At 41.5% G+C, this 21256-nt stretch overlaps 1 protein-coding gene across 1 annotated transcript; it reads left to right on the top strand.

The window, feature by feature from the left end:
* The first annotated feature begins 9842 nt into the window (after window positions 1-9842).
* Window positions 9843-16261, top strand: LOC139386418 (collagenase 3-like). The gene is made up of 10 exons (XM_071131997.1): window positions 9843-10059; window positions 10418-10662; window positions 10850-10998; window positions 11227-11352; window positions 11443-11598; window positions 14674-14794; window positions 14890-15023; window positions 15194-15353; window positions 15444-15547; window positions 15662-16261. The coding sequence occupies exons 1-10, from the start codon at window positions 9961-9963 to the stop codon at window positions 15760-15762; spliced, it is 1395 nt and encodes a 464-aa protein (XP_070988098.1). The 5' UTR covers window positions 9843-9960; the 3' UTR covers window positions 15763-16261.
* The last annotated feature ends 4995 nt before the right edge of the window (window positions 16262-21256 follow it).

Below are 21256 nucleotides of genomic sequence, written 5' to 3' on the forward strand. Positions count from 1 at the left end.
GGGGTAAAAGTTCTCTCATGGTCTGTCAGAGAGATTGCCGATATAAGATGACTATGTTTCTACAGTCAGTGTTATAGGCATATCATTGACCTTAAACTGTACTGCGTGTGTAGTGTTTATGTGTAAGAACTAAGAACAAAGCCAACAGTTGTGCCTCTGATGTCTTCACACTCAGAATGTTTTCTGCCACTAAGGGCTTTCACAATCCATAGCCTAAAGCAGATGAGCCATAGAGGGTATGCAGGCGCCCTAAGCACACCGCTTGCATTGCACAACCCAGACTCACAGGAGCTTGCTTTTAACCACTGAAAACCACTTAATCACCAAAACAAAAATGTCAACACAATAAACTACACCAAAGGCACAAAATGTCAACAATTTATTAACTAACAAACCATTCTCAGTAGCTTCATAACCATATCCATTGCAGATGTACAATATTTACTTTTGTTATATTTGTGGATTTTAATCTGACATCTGAAAACCACATGTTACATGTCTTGTGTAACTTGGTTTTGGTGCACTGAGATTCATGTCTAATCCAAATAAAATCTGATCAATAATGATGTTTCATATGATATTTTGTGACACAAAAAAACATGTGACTCACCTGTCACCTCACACATTCTGTTTGGGCCACCCTGGAACAAGAACATGTCTCAGACAGTTTTGTCATTGTTCAGCAGTGCTTTGCTGCCCTCCCCTGGTGCCTCTGTCTGCGCACTGTGCCTGCCTCCAATACTAAGTCAGAATAACGTTGTGTTGTGTGCTCAGCTACTCCATTGTAATTGTAAGATTGTTTTAAATAACCTTTTGAATGGAATGGATTACTGATGAGTCAGTTATTTTCAAAAGAAACGATCACTCCCTTACGTATAATGATCTATGAACTGCTCCAAATACAGGTAAATGCCACCAAATCAAAGGGGTTGGGTTAAATGCGGAGGACACATTTCAGATGAATACATTCAGTTGGACAACTGACCAGGCTGACCAACTGACCCTTTCCCTTTCCCAAAAAGTTAGGTGTTATTGTACACTGCATGACCAAAATCAGAGACAACGATTGACAGCTGCCTCTGATTGGGAACCATACCAGGCCAAACACATAGAAATACAAACATAGAACAAAACATAGAAAACCCACCCACATCACACCCTGACCTTAGTTCCTTTTTTATGTCTCTATTTTAGTTTGGTCAGGGCGTGAGTTGGGGTGGGCATTCTATGTTTGTTCTGTGTGTTATAGTTCTATGTGTTTGGCCTGGTATGGTTCCCAATCAGAGGCAGCTGTCAATCGTTGTCTCTGATTGAGAACCATACTTAGGTAGCCTGTTCCCACCTGGTGTTGGTGGGTAGTTGTTGTCTGTGTTTTCACCATAACAGAACTGTTTCCATTTTCATTGTTTCACTTTGGTTATTTTGTATTCAGTGTTCAGTTATATTTCATTAAAATGGACATGTACCATACTCCTCCTCAGATGAAGAAGATCGTTACAGGTTGAGTTCAGGAGGTGAGGACAGTTCCCCTTAAGGGAGTAATCAGGGTTTAGTATCTGGTTACCTTCAAATGGTAGTTGAAAATAATGCCATAAGACTGCGGGAAATCCAACAACTGTTTATTGAAAGCCCTTCCATCTTCCTTAACATCAGAGTGAGCTTATTAACCATAGCCCGCATCTTTAAGAAACACCATCTCTGGATGAATCAAGTCCCATTTGAAAGGATAAACAGTACGAATATGTTCAAGTAAGCAATGCAGTAGTATTGCACTGTTGAAACATTAGACTTGTTGATGTTGCCAGTGAACTTTACTATACAGCAATTACAGTATTTCCTGTCATTTCAGAGAATCATGGAGTTGTATGTAAGTCCCATCTCCCAGGAACTTACAGTATATTTGTAGATGAGGTTGGATTCAATTTAGCAAAGACAAGGAGGAGAGGAAGGAACATCATTTGTCAATGTGCCATCATTGAGATACCTGGATAGCATGGGGGAAATGTCACCATATGCGCAGCTATGAGCCACAATGGGGTCCTCCACTGCCATGCCACCCTTGGACCATACAACACTACCCATTGCCTTAATTTCCTGAACACCTTACATGATAATCTTTATCAGCCAGAGCAGAGAGGGCCAGGTGATCCTGAACAGAAAATGTATGTCTAATTTGGGACAACATGAGTGTCCAATGGCCTGTCAGGTCCGCAACTGCTTCCATGGCCATCCCAGGTTTACAATTCTCTATCTCCCACCATATTCCCCAATTCTCAACACCATTGAGCGGGGCAGCAGGGTAGCCTAGTGGCTAGAGCGTTGGACTAGTAACCGGAAGGTTGCAAGTTCAAACCTCCAAGCTGACAAGGTACAAATCTGTCATTCTGCCACTGAACAGGCAGTTAATCCTAGGCCGTCATTGAAAATAAGATTTTTTTCTTAGCTGACTTGCCTAGTTAAATAAATGGTCAGGACTTCTGTTTAGTTTCTAGTGAATACACCCCTGTCATGTGGTGTCGGCAGCAGGGCACCATGGTTCAAGTTGTGATGCAGTGGGGAAATCAGATCATTCTCTGTGCTGAAGCAACAGCAGATTGATGCTTTAGAATGTATCTCAGAGCAGGAGTGCTAATCTAGGACCAGTTTTAGCTTTTAAATTATAATTTGAATAATAGAGGGGAGCTGATCCTAGATCAGCAGTCATTCTCAGAGACGCTTTGAATAGGGCCCTGGGCTCTGATTACCATGGCTACATGGCTACATAGACCAGCTTCCTGTTCATACAGCACAGAGAGACAGCAGAGCAGACTATTCATTCACAACACAGCAGAGAGAGAGACAAGACACACACAAACCCTGGAAAATAATAGATCTGGGAGAGAAGAGGCCTCCAACTGATTGCTTTTAATTTAATTTGATTTGTTCAACATTGAGGACGACACACCTTCCATTTAGAGAACCAGGCGCTGCTAAGCACTGTCATCAGACTGTACTAGTACGAACTGATACACTTACTATCTAGTTGACTATTTTAAAGAGCAACTCAACTGGAGTACTTTGGTTCTACTCACTACGATTTACAGAACCTCAAACAAGATAGATGTTGATGTGAAATGTAGGACTTGTTTGCAAAGGAACCACTCTACCACTCTGCCTGCTAAAAACTCAGATAGTCTCCTGGAGAGAATGAGTTTGAAACCTCAGAGTTTGAGAAGAAGACTAGCCAGACATCCTGTCCTTTCCTCTCCTCTCCATGTACACCAAAGACAGTAAAGGTTGAGTCCAATTGTTTGCCATTCCTGCAGCCTAAACATGTCTCCAGCAAAGTCCAGTGGTCAGTCTGTTGCTGTTCAGTCCTTCTCCAATGTGCAGTTCATTGCCAGTCAGTCTATGGAACCTCTTCCCAGGGGGCAGTCTGTGGCTGTTCAGTCTGTGGATGGTCAGTCTCTCTCCACTGGGTAACAGTATATGCCTGTTCCTTTTCTGTCCAGTCTGACTATTGCTGGTCAGTTTGGGCCTGCTCTTCTGTCCATCTCCTTTTCTGGCTCTGGGTTCCAGGTCACATACCAGTTGGGTGTGGCCGAGAGCATGTTGGACCGGGCCCTGTGGGGGCTACAAGGGGCCCCAAATGTCATCGGGGCATCGTCGGCTCCATAGTAGCTGCTGCCCTGGTCTGTAGATCCAGTCTGGGTGAGAAGGTTTATTTGGTGATGATGTTTTAATGTTGGATGAAGGTACATGTAATGAGAGATGCAGTGATTCATGTTTGAATCATATTGCAAGTGTAGCCTACATCTGTGCCATACCAACTGTGTGCCATGCTGTCTGTGTCTGTGTCTCTCTGTGTGTGCCATGCTGACTGGGTGATGCAGACATGGTGCGTGATGAGATGCTGAGGTTGGAGCGGCTGATCAGGGAGCGTGTCCTGGGGCTCCTGCATCCGGCGGGGAACGTGTTTGTGTGGATAGAATGTCTGCTGCGCTGCTCTGTAGGATAATAATAATTGTAATACAATTTCACTTAATACACACCCTCAAACATCTTTACACCTGTATCCAAGACTCACTCCAGTCAGGCTATCAGCAAACATTTTATGATTTTGTTTCTTGGGGCTTAATTAATTTGTTAACAAGTTGAATCAGGTGTGCTGGCTCTGGAATTGTTCAAATTCATGGAACTGCTGGGGTCCCTGAGGAGAGGTTTGAAAGCGACTGCTATAAAGGGGTGTGTGTGTGTGTGTGTGTGTGTGTGTGTGTGTGTGTGTGTGTGTGTGTGTGTGTGTGTGTGTGTGTGTGTGTGTGTGTGTGTGTGTGTGTGTGTGTGTGTGTGTGTGTGTGTGTGTGTGTAACCACAGTCTTACGTGGATGGTGGTTTGTCCAGTATCCAACCCGCTCCTACCCCTCTGTCCACACCCTCACTGTGTCGCAATTCGCTGGCGAGGCAGACATCTGCCCACCAGACCATGCCTCATTGTGTGACATCGTGATAAGTGGAGCGCCCCTCCACCTCAGTCTGGTCAACGGTTACCGGATGCTAGACACGCTCTACCCCTACAACTGGGAGGTAAGACCCCCTCCACCCAGCGTTCTACTCCTACCCCCTTTCCCTAAACCTCAAAACAACCTCTACCCCCTCCACTCAGCCCTTTACTCCTTCCCCTAGACCCCGAAACAACTCCAAAGCCCCATCTTAATCTCAATATCTTAATCTTCCTCTGGTGCAGGACTTAGTTTGCTATAGTCTGCAGATCTGAATTGTGGGGCTCGGTGGAAACAGTATGGCGAAAGCTTATAAGCCTATCAGAAGGCTAGGAGAACCATGGAGCCACTTCCTACAAACCAGTGGTGGGTCATGTCATCTGATCTCTGTATAGATGAGTCTCTTTATGATGGAAAGAGAAGATGTCATATGACATAGTTAGTGACTTGTAATCCAATTGTCTCTTTTGGTCTATTTCTTTCTCTTTATCTCTCCACTTCTTGTCTTCTGCCTCTGTTTGTCTTGTGCTCCCGCTCTCTCAATTTCAATTCATTGACAGTTTCATTAAAAACAATTATTTCACCTTTATTTAACCAGACAGGCCAGTTGAGAACAAGTTCTCATTTACAACTGCGACCTGACCAAGATAAAGCAAAGCAGTTCGACAAAAACAACAACACAGAGTTACACATAAACAAATGTACAGTGAATAACACAAAAGAAAAGAAAAATATAAAAATCTATGTACAATGTGTGCAAATGTAGAAGAGTAGGGAGGTAGGCACTAAATAGGCCCTAGAGGCAAAAATAATTACAATTTAGCATTAATACTAGAGTGATAGATGTGCAGATGATGAATGTGCAAGTAGAGATACTGGGGTGCAAAATAGAAAGAGGGTAAGTAATAATATGGGGATGAGGTGTGCTATTTACAGATTGTCTGTGTACAGGTACAGTGATCGGTAAGCTGCTCTGACAGCTGATGCTTAAAGTTAGGGAGTGAGATATAAGACTCCAGCTTCAGAGATTTTTGCAATTCGTCCCAGTCATTGGCAGCAGAGAACTGGAAGGAAAGGCGGCCAAAGGAAGTGTTGGCTTTGGGGATGATTAGTGAAATATACCTGCTGGAGCGCGTGCTACGGGTGGGTGTTGCTATGGTGACCAGTGAACTGAGATAAAAAAAATGTACCTTTATTTAACTAGGCAAGTCAGTTAAGAACAAATTCTTATTTTCAATGACAATGAACAGTGGGTTAACTGCCTGTTCAGGGGCAGAACGACAGATTTGTACCTTGTCAGCTCGGGATTTGAACTTTCGGTTATTAGTCCACCGCTCTAACCACTAGGCTACGGCTTTGCCTAGCAAAGACTTATAGATGACCTGGAGCCACTGGGTTTGTCAACGGATATGTAGTGAGTGCCAGCCAACAAGAGCATACAGGTCACAGTGGTGGGTGGTATATGGGGATTTGGTGATAAATTGGATGGCACTGTGATAGACTACATCCAGTTTTCTGAGTAGAGTGTTGGAGGCTTTTTTGTAAATGACATCGCCGAAGTCAAGGATTGGTAAGATAGTCAGTTTTACGAGAGTATGTTTGGCGACATGAGTGAAGGAGGATTTGTTGCGAAATAGGAAGCCGATTCTAGATTTAATTTTGGATTGGAGATGCTTATTAATGTGAGTCTGGGAGGAGAGTTTACAGTCTAACCAGGCACTTAGGTATTTGTAGTTGTCCACATATTCTAGGTCAGAACCGTCCAGAGTAGTGATGCTCGTCGGGCGGGAGGGTGCGGGCAGCAATCGTTTGAAGAGCATACACTTAGTTATATAGCATTTAAAAACAGTTGGAGGCCACAGAATGAGTGTTGTATGGCGTTGAAGCTCATTCAATGCCATACATGAAGTAACAATGTACATATTGACAAAGTGTACTTTGGAAATGGAATTCTTATACATCATAAACTTGTCAAAATTGTCACAAATGGGATAATAAGTAACAACAATAGTCAGGGGTTGGGGGGTTGTATTAGGAATGTAAATCTTGCATTTCTCTTGAACTACAGTACCAGTCAAAAGTTTGGACACAACTATTCATTCAAGGGTTTTTCCTTATTTGTACTATTTTCTACATTATAGAATAAAAGTAAAGACGTCCAAACTATGAAATAACACATATTGAATCATGACGTAACCAAAAAAAATGTATTTTACATTTTTGTCATTTAAAAGATATTCTTATCCAGAGCGACTTAGTGCATTCATCTTAAGATAGCTAGTTGAAACAACACATCATAATCGTGTAAAGTACATTTTCCCTACATTATATATCAGCAAAGTCAGTGCTAGTAGGAAAGACAAGTTGTTCTTTTATGGAAGAAAACTGTTTTATAGGAATTTCCCATGCTGATACTCAACTGCTCCACGTACAAGACAGTCTTCACCAACATCAGCATAGCCTACTATTAGAGTGGTACTGACCACTCTAAACAACACAGTAGCTTCCTGCTCTTCCCTGTGGGCCTGATTCAGACTTAGGAAATTACGCCTTCCTTACACACTTCTCAGTAGTTGATATTCAGACTTACCTTATGAAGGTGTGTACCTGGATTTGCATGCGTGGTTCCCTTGCGTTTTCTGAATAAATGTAATTTAACTGCTGAAAAATACCTCCCACTTGCTGGCCAAGAGATGTTCTTGTGGAATCTCCATTCAATAGGGTTTTCAGTACATTTTTCTTACGCCATCCCTTTAAATACGGTGTACCTTTTAGTTCGAGAACGGAATATTAGGAATCAATTAAAGAAAGTAATGTAAATATAGGCATATTAGTCTATGTTTCAGCACCAATTGGTAGATTTAAAAATACTCTCATATTGTAGATTATTTAGGGTTAGGAAAGTATTTACTCACAAAAGAAAGAAAATGGTTTGATTCATTCTGAAAATTGGCACATTCAGTTCTTTAACCCATAGTAATGTTGAAAGAGTAGTGTACATAGAATTATAATAGGGAGAAAGGTGTACAATAGTAGGCTATACACTCGTCTATCGCCTGCACTAACCATGGAACTGTGTGATGACACAGCAAATTATTGCACCATGCGTCGGGTTTGTGGCTTGGTTTGTGCTCTGCTCCATTACGATTTAATTCTTTTTTTATATTACCAACTGTTACTAACAATCCTCAGCAACAACACCATGGTCATGATGGTGTGTAAGGAAGAAGCAAATGAAGGTAAACAAAAAAATTGAATTAATGATAATGTAGGCTATACCAACTGAAGGGAAATAACAGGGTAATACAGTATTTAACATGATAGAAATAAGAAACCGTGAAAGTGGGGGTAACATAAAGTAAAGATATTTGAGAGTGCCCATCCGTGCAAGTTAGAAGGCTGTACAATTTAAATTCTGCATAATGGCACAGCATTTCATAATCTTTACTGTGAGAAAGTTTATATGTTGAAATGCTTCAGTTTGCTGCAATATGACTGATTTCACATTTGTCTCCAGCAATTATAAGGTAAAATATATATAAATATATATATATATATATATATATATATATAAAGTGTCATTTATATTCAGAATTCCCTTATCCAAATCGATTACTCATTTACTCACTAGCTCTTATCAATAACTCTTAATACGCTGTAAATTACAGTGCATGGAGAATGTCGTTATTTCTATTGGAAAAAAATTAAGTAGATGCTACCTGGGCTCAAACCAGGGACCCTCTGCACACATCAACAGCAGCCACCCTCGAAGCATCGTTACCCATCGCGCCACAAAAGCCTCTGCAAGGTAACAACTACTTCAAGGTCTCAGAGCGAGTGACGTCATTGATTGAAACACCATTAGCGCACACCACCGCTAACAAGCTAGCATTTTCACATCGGTTAAACCGGCACACCTTCATCTCTTAGATCTCCACCCAAAACGAATAGCAGGTGAGTAGCACACTATTCTCATGCTTAAGTTCAAGGTCAGAATATGTGTAGAGGGAAAAGTGCATAAAAATTGAATTACATTAAATGTACATGTGCTTAACTCGGGTCGGAATCGGGCCCTTGTGAGGTAATGATGCTTACTGATGGAAGCAGTTCTGGTGCTGAAGCCTCCAATGTTCCCCTCTAACCAATAAAGAAACCTTTTTAAACGCAAAATGACTCTCTTTTGTATCATTCTACCATCAGTGACATAAACTTATTATTGGTTATGTTAAAGTTTTAATTGGATGTATTATTTATGTTCTAGTTAGTTGTGAATGTGGGTGACCATCTTAGTCAGTTGCAAAAATCCCCCAGCCAACTTCCCCTAAATATGACTCAGCTCAGTGGCTCTGTTTCCACAGTCTAAAATAGTTTAGCTAATGCTCTCTCTCAACATAGTCATAAGTCTCTGATAAACAGTGATATACCGTAGGTATAATAGTGTCAGCCAACGTTCATAAATACCTATATTAGATCTTAACAGCATCTGCATGAGGTGCACTTTGTATGTTTGGCGAGCTTTTAATCCCCATTAACTCTGTCAGAAACTTCAAGTTAATTGCAGTTAAGAATGTTATTTACATGCCTGTTGTAAGGCTGCTTGTCATGTTATTTGTGAATTGCCATAAAATACCCCTCTTGGCTCGGAGTCTGGGTTCAGGAATTCCATTGTTATAGCAGACTGAAGACAACATGTGGCAACACAGACAAACGCAGACACACAGAAGCAGCAGACATACAAGTGACAGGGCATGACTTGACCTGCCCTGCCCCCAGTACTTAAACTCTGCTGCTATAAATTGGGACACAGGCTACTCTTATCCAATATAATCTAATATATACATTTATATCAGTGACCATATGTGAAATACATATCCTGTTCTAGGTACGCACATCCTGTTCTGCCAAGGTATGTGGTAAATCATGTTAGGTTGTATTTCGAGTGGATTTTCCCTTTAACTGATTTCTCTATGGCCACCAACTGTCATCCTCTGTCTTGCTCAAAATAACATGGAAGTGTATCACAGTCATGGGTGTCTGAAAGTTTTACAAATAGCATGTGTACTCATCGACATGTATGCACATTACCGTTTAAAGATACCGTATTTAATTAACTTTCTTAAGTAAAGCTCAATATATTTTTTTCGTTATAGAGGAATTTAGAGATATATTTATCTTTGGAAGAACATAAAATAGCGTCACAAAAGTTCAGATAACTGGTCACTAGCCATATGTATTCATTGAATCTTTAAAACAATTGTCATGAACATTTGGTCAAAAAATGTGACATCACTGCTTATTCAGGTGCGTTCAAAGCAGTTTACTAAACCACAAGCACTCTGTTTTCTGAACTACCAGCAGTTTAGGCAGTCTGAGGAGGAAGTGGCATGAATCACAGACATTTAGAAAAATAAACACTCAGTATAAAAACAGACTTGGCTCCTGGACCCCAGTCAGTCACTGTGCTGGATGCCACCAAGACAAGATGGAAATCACAGGTTTACTGCTCCTTGTGGTGGTTGCTCAGTCATTTGCTATGCCTCTGTCATCACCGGAGGAGACGGACAAGTGGCTATTAGCCGAGGTAAGCCAATTAAAGCTGTGGTTCTGATGTCCTTTTGTTTATCAATTTCTGTTTGGTGCACTGAATATTTATGTTTTTAATATTGATTTTACAGTTATCCTCATACTCGAAATAAGGATAAATGCGATAATGTATAGTATAAACAAAATGAGCATTATTTTATTTAAACAAAATTGTTAATTGCATACAATATGCCAGACGTTGTTGAAATAATATAACCCCTCAAATTGAACCCTGTGTTTCTCTTGTGATCTTGCTCCTTAAATGACCATATTTAAATTACATCCATTCCATATGACCACGCTTAAACAGCTACATATCATGAAGGTGTTAACTTATGTTATTGTTTCCTCTTCAGAAATACCTCCGCAGGTTCTACAACCTTCGAGCTGGACTTCAGGGAACCCCGACCCACAGGTCGTCAGACGCCATGCAGGCTAAGATCAGGGAGATGCAGTCCTTCTTCAACCTCCAAGTGACAGGGAGCCTGGACGCTAACACCCTGGAACTGATGAGCATGGCCAGGTGTGGTGTCCCTGACGTGGGGGAATACAACCACTTCCCCCGACACCTCAAATGGCAGAATACCAATGTGACCTTCAGGTGAGGCTTCTCAAACACTCTGGGTCAAATTTATTTTATGGTATTGGTGTAATAATGTTAATCTACTCCACATACACCACATGACCTTGGAATCAATGGATATTATCAGCTTTCATTACTTTGGATAAAACTTGTCAAGTTTCTCTTAAATGAAGACATGTTTCCTCTCTCTTGAAATGCCCTTCAGAATAGTGAATTATACTCCTGATCTGATGAAGGCAGATGTGGACAGAGCTATCCATAAAGCCTTCAACATCTGGGCTAATGTCACTCCTCTGACCTTCAAGAAACTGCACGAGGGGAAGGCTGACATCATGATAGCATTTGGGACAAAAGGTAGACCAATTTCTTTATTCTGGCCTACAGTTGATAGACTATACAGAATATATGGAGAATATCTTGATTAATAATTTGATAATCTTACTGTAGTTTTGTTCAACATTCAGTGAACATTGTTTAGAGTTGTGCAAGACCCTGTCATAGAATAAATTGATTGAATGCTGGCAACACTTACTGAAACCATCCTCAAGCATAATTTTTTCCCTGGCCTTTCTTTGTCTTTAGAACATGGAGACTTCAACCCCTTTGACGGCCCTGACGGTCTCTTAGCCCATGCCTATCCCCCTGGCAGAGACATTGGAGGAGACACACACTTTGATGAAGATGAACATTGGTCAATAGACTCAGACGGTAAATATTTGGTACATTTACGTGGGGGATCAAGGAAAATGTATGACATTTAATCAATGATTACTTACTGACATCTTTCCTCCCCTGTAGCCTACAACCTTTTCCTGGTCGCCACTCATGAGTTTGGCCATGCCCTTGGCTTGTCCCATTCTTCTGATCCTGGAGCTCTGATGTACCCAGTCTACTCCTACAGCCAGGGTTATCCACTGTCTGAGGATGATATCACCGGCATTCAAGCTCTTTATGGTTAGTGTTCCACTTATTAACACAAACAGAAAATAGTTACAGATAATTAAGTCAAAAGAAAAGTCAAAAGTTTGGACACACCAACTCATTCCAGGGTTTTTCTTTATTTGTACTATTTTCTACATTGTAGAATAATAGTGAAGACATCAAAACTATGAAATAACACATATGGGATCATGTAGTAACCGAAAAAGTGTTAAACAAATAAAAATATATTTATATTCGAGATTCTTCAAAGTAGCCTATCTTTACCTTGATGACAGCTTTGCACACTCTTGGCATTCTCTCATACAGCTTCATGAGGTAGTCACCTGGGAATGCATTTCAATTAACAGATGTGCCTTGTGGAATTTCTTTCCTTCTTAACCTCTCCGGGATCGTTCGGGACGCTAGCGTCCCACCTCGCCAACAGCAGTGAAAGTGCAGGGTGCCAAATTCAAAACAACAGATATCTCATAATTAAAATTCCTTAACCATAAAAGTATTTTACTCCATTTTAAAAATACACTTCTCGTTAATCCAACCACAGTGTCTGATTTCAAAAAGGCTTTTCGGCGAAAGCAGAACATATCATTATGTTAGGTCAGCAACTAGTCACAGAAAGCATTCAGCCATTTTCCAACCAAAGAGAGGTGTCACAAAAAGCAGAAATATAGATAAAATGAATCACTAACCTTTGACGATCTTCATCAGATGACACTCCCAGGACACAACGTTACACAATACATGTATGTTTTGTTCGATCAAGTTCCTATTTATATCCAAAAACCTCCGTTTACATTGGCGCCATGTTCAGAAATGCCTCCAAAACATTCGGAGAAATTGCAAAGAGTCACATCAAATAACATAAATACTCATCATAAACTTTGATGAAAGATACATGTTTTACATAGAATTAAAGATAAACTTGTTCTTAATGCAACCGCTGTGTCAGATTTAAAAAAAAGCTTTACGGCAAAAGCACAATATTCAATAATCAGAGAACAGCATTCAGCCACACAAGTAAGCCATACAGTTACCCGCCAAATTGTGGTGTCAACAAAAGTCATAAATAAATAGCATTATAAATCTTCACTTACCTTTGCTGATCTTTGTCGGAATGCACTCCCAGGACTCCCATTTCCACAAGAAATGTTTGTTTTGTTTGATTACGTCCACATTTATGTCCAAATACCTCCGTTTTGTTTGTGTGTTTAGTTCACTATTCCAAAAGGCACAATGCGCGAGCGCAAACTCCAGATGAAAAGTCAAAAGAGTTCCATTACAGTTTGTAGAAACATGTAAAACGATGTTTACAATCAACCTTAGTCTTTTTATAATAAATCTTCGATAATATTCCAACCGGACAATAAAGTATTCCTTACAGAGGAAAAAGAAGGAACGGCGTGACCTCACAGTAAACAACTGATTAGCCTCAGCCTAGTCCACTTGTTGAAACAGCTCTTATTCGACACCCTTCCACAATAGAAGACTCAAACAACTTTCTAAAGACTGTTGACATCTGCTGGAAGCCCTGGGAAGTGCAATCTGGCCTCATAGACACAGCATATTGGATAGGCAATCACTTAAATGAAACTACAAACCTCAGATTTCCCACTTCCTGGTTGGATTTGTCTCAGGTTTTCACCTGCCATATGAGTTCTGTTATACTCACAGACATCATTCAAACAGTTTTAGAAACTTCAGAGTGTTATCTATCCAATACTACTAATAATATGCATATATTAGCAACTGGGACAGAGTAGCAGGCAGTTTACTCTTGGCACCTTATTAATCCAAGATACTCAATACTGCCCTCCCAGTCACCAAGAAGATAATGCGTTTGAGCCAATCAGTTGTGTTGAGACAAGGTAGGGGTGGTATACAGAAGATAGCCCTATTTGGTAAAAGACCGAGTCCATATTATGGCAAGAACAGCTCAAATAAGCAAAGAGAAATGAAGGCCCATCATTACTTTAAGACATGAAGGCCAGTCGATCAGGAAAATTTCAAGTGCTATGATGAAACTGTCTCTCTTGAGGACTGCCACAGGAAAGGAAGACCCAGAGTTACCTCTGCTGTAGAGGATATGTTCATTAGAGTTACCAGTCTCAGAAATTGCAGCCCAAATAAATGCTTCACAGAGTTTAATAACAGACACATCTCAACATCAACTGTGAGGAGACTGCGTGAATCAGGCCTTCATGGTCGAATTGTTGCAAATTGTTGCAAATGAACCACTACTAATACCAATATGAAGAAGAGACTTGCTTTGGCCCAGAAACACGAACAATGAGATTCTTCGAAGTAGCCACCCGTTACATTGATGACAGCTTTGCACGCACTTGGCAAATTTGAGATTTTTGGATCCAATCGCCTTGTCTTTGTGAGACGCAGAGTAGGTGAACGGATGACTTCCGCAAGTGTGGTTCCCACTGTGAAGCATGGAGGAGGAGGTGTGATGGTGTGGTGGTGCTTTGCTGGTGACACTGTCAGTGATTCATTTACAATTCAAGACACACTTAACCAGTATGGCTACCAAAGCATTCTGCAGCGGTACGCCATCCCATCTGGTTTGTGCTTTGTGGGACTTTATTTTTCAACAGGACAATGACCCATTTCACCTACAGGCTGTGCAAGGCCTATTTGACCAAGAAGGAGCATGATGGAGTGCTGCATCAGATGACCTGGCCTCCACAATCACCTGACCTCAACCCAATTGAGATGGTTTGGGATGAGTTGGACCGCAGAGCAAAGGAAAAGCAGCCAACAAGTGCTCAGCATGTGGGAACTCCTTCAAGACTGTTAGAATAATATTCCAGGTGAAGCTGGTTGAGAGAATGCCAAGAGTTTGCAAAGTTGTCATCAAGGCAAAGGGTGTTTACTTTGAAGAATCTCAAGTTTAAAATATATTTGGGTTTGTTTAACACTTTTTTGGTTACTACATGATTCCATATATGTTGTTTCATAGTTTTGATGTCTTCACTATTATTCTACAATGTAGAATGAGTAGGTGTGTCCATCTTTTGACTGGTACTGTATTCCACCCACTGGAGTCATATTTTGAAACGCTCATTATGCTGTTCAATCCTTTAGGCCCGAACCCCAATGACAGCAAAGTGAAGCCCAAGCCAGATGCCCCAAACAAATGTGACCCCATGTTGAGTTTTGATGCTGTCACTGAGCTCAGAGGAGAAACAATCATCTTCAAAGACAGGTAGGGAGTGTGTCCATTCATGAGAACTTTTCTGCACAAACTATAAGGTTAAAATTGACAAAATGTATGTGTTGATGTTTTCTATTTGATGACAGGTTCTACTGGCGTCTCCATCCTCAGTTTGCAGAGCCTGAGCAAACCCTGATCAAATCCACCTGGCCCTCCCTCCCAAACAAAGTGGATGCTGCCTATGAGTACCCTGAGAAAGACATGGTCTTCATATTCAGTGGTGAATTACATGCTGGCAACACTGTTCGCATAGTCCTCTGTCATTTTGAATATGCAATTACAGTTCTACTTTGCTCATTTCCATCACATATACAGTAGATATCTAATCAAATTGATGTCGGTGCAAGAGTCATAGGTTAATTTTGTTGACAAATTTAAATATTTTTCCAGGTATTAGAATGTGGGCCCTGAACGGCTACAGCCTAGTGGAGGGCTACCCCAAATACATCCATAAACTGGGACTCCCCAAGACCGTGCGGAGGGTGGATGCTGCTGTGTACATCCCAGACACCGGCAAGACCCTTCTGTTCTCTGAAGAGCAGTTCTGGAGGTAGGACGGTATGGTCTGGACTGGTCTGGTGATATCTGCAAACATAACCGTTCATTATAGGTTATAGTCTTGGTTGTGTCTTTTTGACAGTTATGATGAGAAGACTAACACAATGGACAGTGGCTTCCCAAGATCCATTGAGATGGATTTCCCTGGAATGGGAGATGAGGTGGATGCTGCCTTATATAAATATGGTATATCACAATCACTAATTTCAATAATATTCTTATGTAGTTTCCGTTGCATTTGCTTTGAATATATAATAAATAGCTCTCTCTAACAAATTCATCCTTTCTTTCTCCTTGCAGGATATTTGCATTTCTTCCACGAACATACACAGTTTGAATACAGCTACAGTGCAAGGAAGGTAATTCAGATTGTTAGGACAAACTCTTTTCTCAACTGCTGATCCACTGGTGGAGAACTACTGTTATTTTATGGGAAACGTACCAATAGGTCATTTGTGCAGGACGCCTGTTTGTTATTTGTAACTCATCTCAAAGTACGCTGGAAAACAGCATGTAAAATGCATGTCTGAAGACTAAAGTAGGAGTAATATTTATTGGGAATGGGAAAACGGTTGGCTTATGCATCGAACAAATGCGGAAACCACTATGCAGGGTCTTGCTTTAGGGTATCAGAAAATATGCATCATATTCACATGACTTGTTATAGTATTGAAGGGTGGGATAGAAACCACTCTGATATACTTTAGAATACTGTAATTGCATTTCTCTCTGTATGTAAATGTTACTTGGGGAAGTTACAGTAATGTGTTGCAGATCCACCAATAGGTGGCATTCAAGGACACCAAATCTAGAGTACGAGCTAATGCTTTTTATGGACTGTGAATGTTTTTACTACTAATTTTAATGACACATTTTCATGAATAAAATAATATGTGCAAATGGCATTGTCTGAGTGTTTGTGATTTAAATACTCTATAGCAACATTTAGTGTTTGACGTGTAGGCCCACATCATACTCAAAATACACCTTGTCTGTAACAAGACAAAATGCATCTGTTTGGAAAAAATATGGTAAGAGACATGGGAAGAGATGATACATTTGGTAAGAGATGTAGGAAAATAGATATAGGGATGGGAAGAGATGGGAATTTATGGCACCACGTTCTACACCGGGTGCTTTTTTTGCAGGCGTTGTCATACTACCACATAGTTTGATCTTGGATCATCTAAGGTTATTGTGGTCAGGAAGTATACAAAATAGATAGAGCAGACTGCATAAAAAAACTGCTTATGAATCACAAGTGCACACAAACCACCTACACAGCACCATGCCACGGTATTGAGTAACCAGCCACAACTGCCAAAATACTCCCTCTTTGTCATCAATACTGCAACAGGGATGACTTGGCAGCTGAGTTGGCATAGCTCTGCCATTCTGTTGTAGGTATTGACTTTCCCGGCCCTCTCTGCTTGTTTTTACATGGACACATCCTTGTATTGCCATTGGCCAAACAGCAGTTCTAGGTTTACACCACAAGAGGGTGCTACGTCAACACGGTTTCCTGCAAGCTCAGTCTGAATCAGAGGAGGCTGGTGGAAGGAGTTATAGGAGCACAGGCTCATTGTAATGGCTGGAATGGAATTAATCCAACACATCAAACACATGGAAACCGCATTCCATTCCAACCATTACAATGAGCTAGTCCTCCTATAACTCCTTCCACCAGCCTCCTCTGGTATGAATGGTTGTTTACCATGAGCTCAGTCTGAATGGTGGTTTACTTTGAGCTCAGCCACCCAAACAAAAATGGGATACTCTGAGTAACATGAGTCACTCATTAAATGCTGTGATTCTTCCAAGAAAAGCTCTACGCGTTAAGATGCAGCCACAGACCCACATACTGTGCATCTTAGCTCAACTATGGGAAAATTGACAACCCTATCAGTGGCAAACTGTAGCAGCTTATGTTGCTCAAATGTTTTAGTTCGTTCTGTCAAGCCTTCCAAAAAGTATAAATCAAGTCCATTGATAAAATCATGTATGTTAGAGTGAGCAAATAGAGATTAAATCTAGTAGTTATGTTCTTAGTACATGTTCTTGAGCTGAACTGATCAGAATGGTATCTATGATGCATCAGTGAGTCAGCATGAGGCTTCTGAGGTCCAGACAGGCTCCAAGACTCTCCAAGGTGGAGCAGTTGCGATCCAAGACTACCAACAAAAATAGCGATGAAGCTCGTGAGTTTAAGAAACTTAATCTTTGGGCCGGACCATGTGGATGCAATTACAGAGCAGGCCCCTAGTCTTCTGGTTTCCTCGTTAGCTGCGTCACTGATTTCTCTGAGACAAGCTCTGTTGTTGGCCGGTGGTATGTCCCTCTCCCCCGACCATAGGTAAGAAGATATAGGAAAATATCCATAAGGTCTCAAAATGATACAAAACCGGTCATGTTTCATATTGTTACCATCCTGATTCTGACTGATATTGGCCATTTACTGTCTGTCAGCGAACCCAATGTAGTGTGGAAATGTAACATGTAGCGTTATAACACAATGAAACACCTCAAGAAAATAACTTCAAATGAAGGAATGAGTTGTGTTAAGAAAACACCTCAGGCAGAGTAAAGACCCACAAATAGTTAACTGCATGGAGGTGCTCTATTGTGTCCTGCTGGAAGTAACTCCAGTCTTGGCACCTCTGATGGAAACCAGATGGGAGGAAGAGAGAGAGAGAGAGAGGCCATACAATCTCAGGATGTGTCCCTTTTCCTTAGGAAAAATCCCATCTCAAACCACCACTACTGAGAGTGATGCAAGCTCTTTAAACTTCACCCCCCTCCCCGCAAACAACACAGTTGGTGGAACTGATTATTTTGACAGTGAGTACGCATCAGGCCTGCTAGATTAGATAGGGTTTGGAAAGAGGGTATGGCTGAGTGTGAGGAATTCCTAGACAACAAACCAACATAACAACCACATAATAACATAACTCGCTTGTGTCATCAATTTGTCTGAACTATTAAATCACCCCCTCTTAAAATACAGTACATGTTTTGTTCATGTTTCTGTCATCTATGTAGTTTAGTGTTTTCTATGTAACAATCTTTCACCACACATCAAGTTCCATATCAGGAATGAAATACCTGGGGTGGCAGGTAGCCTAGTGATTAGAGCGTTGGACCAGTAACCGAAACGTTCCTAGATTGAATCCCTGAGCTGACAAGGTAAAAATCTGTCGTTCTGCCCCTGAACAAGGCAGTTAATCCACTGTTCCTAGACCATCATTGTAAATAAGAATTTGTTCTTAACTGACTTGCCTAGTTAAATAAATAAAAATATTTAAAACATTTATTTGAATAAAGCCTGCCGGATTACAAGTACAAACATTTATGCACTCACTACTTTAAGTCGCTCTGGATCAGCCTCCTGAGGTTGTAGAGGCGGTGTTGCACCTTCACATCACTGTCTGTGCAGGTGGACCTGTCTGTGATGTGTACACCAAGGATTACTTTTTTTATAGACCGAGTCACTGGTGCTTCCTGCTTTAATTTTTGCTTGTAAGCAGGAATCAGGAGGATAGAATTATGATCCGTTTTGCCAAATGGAGGGCAAGGGAAAGCTTTGTACGTGTCTCTGTGTGTGGAGTAAAGGTGGTCTAGAGGTTTGTACGTGTCTCTGTGTGTGGAGTAAAGGTGGTCTAGAGGTTTGTACGTGTCTCTGTGTGTGGAGTAAAGGTGGTCTAGAATTTTTTTTCCTCTAGTTGGACATTTAACATGCTGATAGAAATGAGGTAAAACTGATTTAGGTTTCCCTGCGTTAAAGTCCCCAGCCACTAGGAGTGCCGCCTCTGGATGAGCATTTCCCTGTTTGCTTATGGTGGTATACAGCTCATTGAGTATGGTTTTAGTGCCAGCATCGGTCTGTGATGGTATGTAGACAGCTATGGAAAATAAAGATGAAAAGTCTAGGTATATAGTGTGGTCTACAGCTTATCGTGAGATACTCTACCTCAGGCGAGCAAAACCCAGAGACTTCCTTAGATATCGTGCACCAGCTGTTGTTCACATACAGTGGGGCAAAAAAGTATTTAGTCAGCCACCAATTGTGCAAGTTCTCCCACTTAAAAAGATGAGAGAGGCCTGTAATTTTCATCATAGGTACACTTCAACTATGACAGACAAAATGAGAGAAAAAAAATCCAGAAAATCACATTGTAGGATTTTTAATGAAGTTATTTACAAATTATGGTGGAAAATAAGTATTTGGTCACTTACAAACAAGCAAGATTTCTGGGTCTCACAGACCTGTAACTTCTTCTTTAAGAGGCTCCTCTGTCCTCCACTCGTTACCTGTATTAATGGCACCTGTTTCAACTTGTTATCAGTATAAAAGACATCTGTCCACAACCTCAAACAGCCACACTCCAAACTCCACTATGGCCAAGACCAAAGAGCTGTCAAAGGACACCAGAAACACAATTGTAGACCCACTGTATATGCATAGGCCCCCGCCCCGTGTCTTACCAGAGGCTGCTGTTCTGTCCTGCCGATGGAGTGTATAACCCACCAGCTGTATGTTCTTAATGTCGTCGTTCTGCCACGACTCGGTGAAACATACAATATTACAGTGTTTAATGTGGGAAATGTGTGCTTTCAGCTCGTCCCATTTTTTCCCAGCGAATGAATATTAGCTAGCAAGACGGAAGGCAAGGGCAGATTAGCCACTCGTCGCTCGTCTTCACAAGGCACCCTGATCTTTATCCACAAAATCTCAGTTTCCTTCTCCAGCGAATCACGGGGATCTGGGCCTGGTCGGGTGTCTGTAGTAGTATATCCCTCCCGTTTGACTCATTGAAGAAGAACTCTTCATCCAGTTTGAGGTGAGCAATCACAGTTCTGATGCCCAGAAGCTCTTTTCAGTCATAAGAGACGAACAATGCGAAAAAACGAACAAAATAGCATGGTTGGGTGAGAGCCGATAAGACAGCAGCGCTTCCCTGCGACTCCATCGTGACAAATGTTTTTTTTTTTTTAAATGGTACTGAGTCAGTGTGCAGGATAGTCGAGATAATTTGTAAAGTAATGTCAATGTTGATAGTCGGTTGGCCATTGGATTAGTTGTTCAGAAGTCTTATGGCTAGGGGGTAGAAGCTGTTAAGGATCCTTTTGGTCCTAGACTTGGCTCTCCGGTACCGCTTGCCATGCGCTAGCTGAGAGAATAGTCTATGACTTGGGGAGTCTTTGACAATTTTTTGGGCCTTCCTCTGACCTAGTATATAGGTCCTGGATGGCAGGAAGCTTGGCCCCAGTGATGTACTGGGCCATATGCACTACCCTCTGTAGCGCCTTACAGTCAGATGCTGAGAAGTTGCCTTACCAAGCTGTGATTAAACCAGTGTTGCTCTCAATGGTGCAGCTGCAGAACTTTTTGAGGACCCATGTCAAATCTCTCCAGTCTCCTGAGGGAGAAAAGGTGCTGCCGTGCCCTCTTCACAACTGTCTTGATGTGTTTGGACCATGATAGTTTGTTGGTGATGTGGACACCAAGGAACTTGAAACTCTCGATCCGCTCCACTTCAGTCCCATTGATGTCAATGGGGCGCCTGTTCGGACATCCTTTTCCTGTAGTCCACTGTCGGCTCCTTTGTCTTGATTACATTGAGAGAGGTTGTTGTCCTGGCACCACACTGCCAGGTCTTTAGACCTCCTCCCTATAGGCTGTCTCATCGTTGTCAGTGATCAGATCACTGTTGTGTTGTCAGCAAACTTAATGATGGTGTTGGAGTCGTGCTTGGCCACGCAGTCGTGGGTGAAAAGGGAGTACAGGAGAGGACTAACCACGCATCCCTGAGGGGCCCCAGTGTTAAGGATCAGCGTGGCATATGTGTTGTTCCCTACCCTTTCCACCTGGGGGCGGCCCGTCAGGAAGTCCAGGAT

Source organism: Oncorhynchus clarkii, chromosome 27, assembly GCF_045791955.1.
Source record: "Oncorhynchus clarkii lewisi isolate Uvic-CL-2024 chromosome 27, UVic_Ocla_1.0, whole genome shotgun sequence".
NCBI classification, from domain to species: Eukaryota; Metazoa; Chordata; class Actinopteri; order Salmoniformes; family Salmonidae; genus Oncorhynchus; species Oncorhynchus clarkii.

Coding starts and splice junctions, on each gene's coding strand:
- LOC139386418 (XM_071131997.1), top strand. CDS start 9,961: ATGGAAATCACAGGTTTACTGCTCCTTGTGGTGGTTGCTCAGTCATTT. Junction 10,663..10,849: donor AATACCAATGTGACCTTCAG/GTGAGGCTTCTC, acceptor AATGCCCTTCAG/AATAGTGAATTATACTCCTG. Junction 11,599..14,673: donor CGGCATTCAAGCTCTTTATG/GTTAGTGTTCCA, acceptor TCAATCCTTTAG/GCCCGAACCCCAATGACAGC.